Here is a 6,791-nt window from a genome sequence, read left to right as displayed (position 1 = left end):
GGATTTCTTTGGAAGGAATGATGCTAAAGCTGAAACTCCAGTACTTTGGCCACCTCATGCGAAGAGTTGACTCATTGGAAAAGACTCTGATTTTGGGAGGGATTGGGGGCAGGAGGAGAAGGAGACGACAGAGGATGAGATGGCTGGATGGCATCACTGACTCGATGGACGTGAGTCTGAGTGAACTCCGTGAGTTGGTGATGGACAGGGAGGCCTGGCGTGCTGTGATTCATGGGGTCACAAAAAGTCGGACACGACTGAGCGACTGAACTGAGGAATGGAGTCAGAGGTCGCTTAACCAATCTCTGTGGAGCCTGCACACACTTTACTTGTGTGATCTTGCTTAAGTGTTTCTTGTGCTCAAACAACTTTCCTTCGTTCCCCTACCTACAGCTGTTGAAGGTTGGATTCTCTTTGTCACTGGAGTCCATGAGGAAGCCACGGAAGAAGACATCCATGATAAATTTGCAGAGTATGGAGAAATAAAAAATATCCATCTCAATCTGGACAGACGTACAGGATATCTAAAGGTATCTTGAGCCATACTCCATTGCCTCTCTTCATCCATAACCCTTAGACAGCATTGGTAGTTCTCCAAAGTTGACTGTGGTTGGCCAAGAGTTGAAATAAAATGAGATTGGGAATTGATTGTTAGACATAGCAAAGAGGCAGAAACAGACAAGTTGTATGTATAATAGGGATGTGACATGCATTTGTTGTTTAAGGTTGATAGATTTTTCTAGTTGAGTAGAAAAAAGCTTGATGGAGTTTTGATAATCTGTCTTTTTCTTGTTCCAGGGGTATACTCTAGTTGAGTATGAAACATACAAGGAGGCCCAGGCTGCTATGGAGGGACTCAATGGCCAGGATTTGATGGGACAGCCAATCAGCGTGGACTGGTGTTTTGTTCGGGGTCCACCCAAGGGCAAGAGGAGGTAAAGTGCAGAGGGAAAAACATTATCTTAGTGGAAGGAGTATGAGCAAAGCAGAATAAGGACATAGTATTATGTTCGTCTCATGGGCCCTGCCCCTTTTCCTTCTTTGTAGAGGTGGTCGAAGACGCAGCAGGAGTCCAGACCGGAGACGTCGCTGACCTATCCTCTGTTGTTCAGGTGTTCTCTCCAGAGATTCCATTTGACCATGCAACCTTGGAGAAATACGGCTGGGGTGGAACTCACTGTGTTTATATTTAATCTCTTACCCTGTTTAGTGTTTCTTTTGAATTATGAATAAATGTACAATTTTTGTTTTCTAATTACTTAACTTCCCTTTTCTAATATTGCAAGCTCTGGAGTACTATTTACAGTGAGGCAGTATGGGTCACTGTGAAGATATTTCTCCCAGGGACTGAATTCTGTGTGAGTTTCTACGTTAGATAGTCTCCAGTGTCAGCTAGGGTCAAGTAGAGACACTGCTCAGTATTTCTTTTTCTTCGAAGCTAAGAGAGCAAGGGTAGAAGTAAGATGTTCTCATGACAGTAAGGAATAATCATTCTGTTCCTATATATGCTGTCCTGAGCAAGTGGTAACATAGAAATGTCTCTTTTTGCTCTCCTGCGTTTCTTGCTGCCACATTTGTTTGTACTTCTGTCTAAGAGCTTAAATCTCCTGTTGGGGCACTCTTCCAGAACCTCCTTCCCTGGAGGAGTCTATACTATGTTCTTGATGCCCTCTTCCGCACCCAAAGGTGAAGGCCCCATAGAGGAGAGGATCCAGAGGAGCACTGAGGAGGCCAAAGAGGAAAAGGATGTGGCTGAGGCTAGGAGGCACTTCAGTTAGCATGGTGGGAGAGAACCAGTACCAAAGACCCAGAAGGTAATAAGGTGTCCAGCAGAAGATGAAGGTCAGCAGGATAAGTAGGGCCAGTTGTAGGGCCCGATGATGAACACGGGAGTGATTGTATAAGGAGTGGCAGAGGGCAAATTCACCTGCAGGGGCTGGGAATTTAGAAAATTCACTCAAATTCAGAACCACTCAGCTTCTAAATTGATAGGCAGAAATTGTGAGATAGAGCTCTTCCCTCTATAAATAGAGAAGCTGCAAGCCCTCCTCCCCTTCCCAACCTGGGACTATATGCTCCCTTCCCGTCAGGGATTATGACAGACATGCTGGAAAAAAGGTTTCAATTTGAGGTGCTATGGTACACTGAAGCTACAAAGTCTGTTTGAAGTGGTGTTGGTGTCCAAGAGCAAAGGAGAATAGTGATCACCCTTCTTCTTAATTCTTGCCTAGCTAACTCAACTTCAGAGAATGATAGCTAGTGGCTGGTTAGAATTGAAGGCATTCAATGAAATTAGTGTGGTATTAGCTGCTAGAGATACAGTTTGTTGTTAGTCGCTAAGTTGCATCCAATTCTTTTGTGACCCCACAGGCTATAACCCACCAGGCTCCTCTGTCCATGGGGTTTCCCAGTCAAGAATACTGGAATGGGCTGCCATTTCATTCTGCAGGGGATCTTCCCAACCCAGGGATTGAACTCAAATGTTCTGCAGTGCAGGCAGATTATTTACCACTAAGCCACTGGGCAAGCCCCTTGGTTTGATAGATAGCTATCATATTAATGAGGCTAGACAATAGTTTTAGGGTAGGGGTTAGGGCCTGGAGGTTGGAGTCTCACCATGGTTCCCCTTCCTTGTCTGGGGAGTAGACACACTGCAGACAATGTGGCTATAGCAGATGGTCATTGCAATCAGTGGCAGCAGAAAGAGACAGCAGAAGATGAAGAGGTTGTAGATGATCTCTTGCCATTGAGTCTTGAAGCTGCCTTTGGTGACACACCGAGTGAAGGGACCTGGACCAGCGCGTCAGATGGTACGGAACAGGAACAGCTAGATTGGAGTCAAGGACTATTAGAACTGGTCTCCCTTCCTTTTCCCCTGCCAAGCTACCTACCAATTCAACACTGTCTCCTCCCGATTAATTCATTCTTTTGTGTGTGTGTGATTGTCAAGAAATTTGGGAGCTAATATAGTGCATAATCTCAATCCATTCTTAATTCCCTGCAGTGCTGAGTAATGGTACATCCGTGGTGCCATATTTAAAAGGTTAGAAATGTATCTTGAAAATCTCTATTTTCCTCTTAGGGTATGCTTATTAAATCCAGAACTTAAAGGATCCTGTCTTTTGAGTACTATCTACCATTTTATAAGAGGATATCTCTACCACCTCACCCACATTTTTTTTCCCTCACCATTTTTAGCTGAAATTATTTTCCTGATGTGTCTGTGATTAATTCTGTGGGAAAAAGAAATCTTATATAAAATGGGAGGTGCTAGAGTTGCAGGCTATTTTGCAGTCACTCTCTAAAGTGACTTTAGTAATAGTCCTATGTACAATAATTATAATGGTGAAATAACAATAAAATTTAACATTTTCCAAATGTTGGCTGCCTCTCCTTTTTTTGGTAAACTAGTTTTTGGCTTGAATCAGTAAAGAGCATTTTTCAATTGAGAGCTTCAGGGTTTGTACCTTAGTTCAGGTAAGGTAGATTGAGTCAGTATTAGTTTGATAAAAGGCAAACTTAGTAGGTATCAAATTCCTAGATATGAGGCCTTTCAGAAAGGGATTTCAGCTGGCATGAGGGACTTTTAGGAAAAGTGAATAGTTTTAGTCACAGACATGATTTTATGAACTGATTGGAGTTATGACCAGGCTATTCTAGTTGGGGAGTGGTCTTTCCTTTACTCCTATCTTGAGTCCATATATTCCTGGATGGGTTTTTTTTTTTTTCTTTTGGTGGTGGGGCTGGGGGGCGGGGGCAGGGGGAGCGCTGTGGTGAGGGTGGTGTGTGTGCATGGCTTGGCACTATACCTAGAAACATCTGACTTGTGAGAAGGTTTAAAAATAGGCAAGGTTCGGGGACTTATATTTTAGTCCAGCTTCTGACTATTTTATATGCATTTTATATTTTACCACCTACTATAGAAACCTTTACTTCTGATACTTGGAAATGAGTCTACGAAAATAATTTCTAACTACACCAATATTCCCTTGACCATGCTAACAATTTTTAATTGACATATTTTAAATGCAACATACGGGCATTGCAGGTTGATAATTTTTTTTTAAAGAGGTTGATAATTTGGAACCCAAAATAACACTTTTTGCACCTGAATCATGTTACCATCAGTTTGCTATTGAAGCAAATAGAAATTGCATTATTGGACTGTCAGTCTCCAAGGAAGGATGAAATTCATCTATTCCATAATCTTTTTGTCTATGGATTTCAAGTGATTTAGCCAAAGTTATCCAGCTAGTTAGTGGTAGAGCCTAGACTCAGAAAAAAACAGAGCAAATTAATACAAACAACAAAAACAGTCCTAATTCTAATTCCCAGTCCACTTCTAAAATTCATTTCATATAAACCCAATTAATTTCTTTTGCACTGAGGCAACAGGCAAAGGGGTCCTGTTTACAACATACTGTTGGAAGCAGTATTTTTTGTTTGTCTTAGAACTGCAGTCAGACTAACTTTTGGTAGTTATATTTCTAATATTTGAGGATTTAAGAATCCAATCTTAAATGTGACTACAATGCATTATTCCAGAGACTGAAATGTTACCCCTCTCCCTGACATAATCCCAACCACAGGCTCAGAGATGCTGCTTTACTCCCTTTTCCCAGATGGTGTTAGTGGTTTTGTTTTGAAGGAATTGCTCCATATTTAGCTTTTTTTTTTTTTCTTCTAGATTTATAGTTTGTTTTCAATACTGAGATTTGATGAATTGGCACTCAAGTTCAGATGCACCCTTTTGTTTCCATTTTGACACAATAAAGCTAGAGTAAAAAATACAAATCTGATTATGTTACTCTACCTTTTACTTAGTGTTTCCCCACTGCCCTTAGGATAAAGTACAAGCTTAATATTTGTGAAATTGGTTCTTCCTTCCCCTCCAGGCTCATTACTTGCCATTTTCTAGCCCTCAACTTTAACTGCGATTACTTTTGAGATTTTCTACCCTCCACCTTCTCCAGCATTCCTCCTGCTTTGTCTTAACACCTATCTTTCAAGAATGAACTTTTGATATCTCTAGGAAGTCAGGAAGCTTTCCCTGAATGACCAAAAGTGGGTCAGACACCCCCCATTGTTCCTTAGCTCCTTAAGCTTAGCTTTAGCATAACACTTAACTGGACATTATATTGTAATTGCCTACTTATTTGACTCTGCACTCATCTGTAAATTTCTTGAAGGCAAGACTTTGTTGCTCTATCCTTGATAGAGCATTTAATGCACCTGGGGGAACTGCATTTTTTTTTTTTAATTGGTGAATGAAGGTATCACAAAGTTTTACCCAAAGTCCCGGATTTCACTCTTTATTTTTTTTTTAGTTTTCTTGTCACTGTCTTAATGTCTTCCCATGGAGGACACTCCATGCTCTGAAGCTTTCCTGCAATAATCTGAAGAAGGTGGGCCTACGATGATGCAAAGAGGTGGAAGCCAAGTGTAGTAAAAACAAAGACTCAATAGAAATACAAATTAACATGCAATGATCTTAACTAGCAAAAGAGCAGAGGCTCCCACCCTGAGGATTAATGTTGACCATGGCCAAGCACACCCCTTGAATCCAGAGGCTCATGTTGTGTACTCAAATTCTTGTCCAGTCTATCCCTGAGTCCCTAGTCACTCACCTGGGGCAAGGCGAGCAGGAAGCTGAGTCCCCAGGCTACCCCAAGAAGTTTCCTTCCAGCTGAGCCTGGTCCAAACGGGTGGAGTACGGCTGCCTGGTGGTCGAGCCCAATAACCAGGCAGGAAAGCTGCGGCATACATGGCCACTAGTTTCAGGAACACGAGTGTCCGACATGTAATGTCCCCGGCCAGCCATTGAACAGTGATATTCCAGGTCGCATCTGGGGGCATAACCACAAAAGTGACCAGTAAGTTGGCAACTGCTAAATGGGCGAACAGTCGTCGTACCGGAGAGGGACAGAGCTGGCTGGGTTGCGGCTGTTTCACTGACCACAGCACGTCCAGGTTCCCTCCAGCCGAAGAAACAAACAGCACGACAGTCACTCCCATTCGCACCTCGGCGGCAACTGAGAAGGTGGGTAGCTCTGCGCCCTCCACCTCTATTCCTGATCCTACCCAGACCTCCTCCCCCGCCGCTGATGACCCCCAAGGGGTGACGTTGCCTGCAGACATGGTGACCTGGAAAGAAAAGGGGCGGGGAGATGAAGTGTGGATCTGAAGAGGTAAGCTGCGTTCAGTTTCTTCTCCCTCCTCAGGATATGACATGGTTATTTTGCGAATTTCGTCCACTAAAGCGTCTATCTCTGGAGACTCCGTCTGTAATCTGGAGGTCACCTGTCCAACTGTCAGGGGCTTGTAGGGACTAGGAAGGAATCTGGTGCTGACTTCTACTACCGCAGGCTCCTTTAGCCCCCTGGAGCCCTGAATTCGATAGGAGCGTGAGAGTGAGTGTGTGTGTGTGTGTGCTGCGAGTGTCCCGCTGTAAGCACCCTTGGGTCAGGGGCAACCCCATCCTAGTGGTCCTGGAGAGAGCACTGCGGCGCCTTTTCGCTCCGCCCCGACTCCTGCAAGCCTCGCCCTTGGTCCAGAATATTTAAAGAAGACTGTGCCTCTGGAGGCTTGCTCAGGAAATAGAGATCTTCTGATTAGAGAACGAGACGACGGAGACCACGCACACACACACACACCCCTCCGCCTCCCCCAGTACGCCCTGCCAAACACACAAACCATGCAGATGTAGCCCCAGAGACAAGTGCTTCTCGTTCTGAAATTACGTTTCAGGGGCCGGCTCCACTCGCTTTATTTTCTGATGATGTTTGTCCCTC

The 6,791-nt window shown here is 43.9% G+C and overlaps 1 protein-coding gene and 1 pseudogene across 1 annotated transcript in view; one reads left to right on the top strand and one right to left on the bottom strand.

The window, feature by feature from the left end:
* Nucleotides 1-3,381, top strand: part of RBM8A (RNA binding motif protein 8A) — a 4,304-nt gene extending 923 nt beyond the window's left edge. Inside the window, exons 3-5 of the mRNA XM_010833270.1 lie at nt 349-530; nt 799-935; nt 1,048-3,381. Of these exons, the coding sequence (XP_010831572.1) occupies nt 349-530; nt 799-935; nt 1,048-1,093 (365 nt within the window). The 3' untranslated portion in view covers nt 1,094-3,381. The remainder of the gene's footprint in view (nt 1-348; nt 531-798; nt 936-1,047) is intronic.
* LOC104983739 lies at nt 1,470-6,505 on the bottom strand (annotated as a pseudogene).
* Between the last annotated feature and the right edge of the window lie 286 nt (nt 6,506-6,791).

Source organism: Bison bison, unplaced genomic scaffold (genome assembly GCF_000754665.1).
Source record: "Bison bison bison isolate TAMUID 2011002044 unplaced genomic scaffold, Bison_UMD1.0 scf7180017863325, whole genome shotgun sequence".
In the NCBI taxonomy this organism is placed as follows: Eukaryota; Metazoa; Chordata; class Mammalia; order Artiodactyla; family Bovidae; genus Bison; species Bison bison.
The sequence above is the reverse complement of the archived record's forward strand: the minus strand, read 5'-3'. Positions and strand labels throughout refer to the sequence as shown.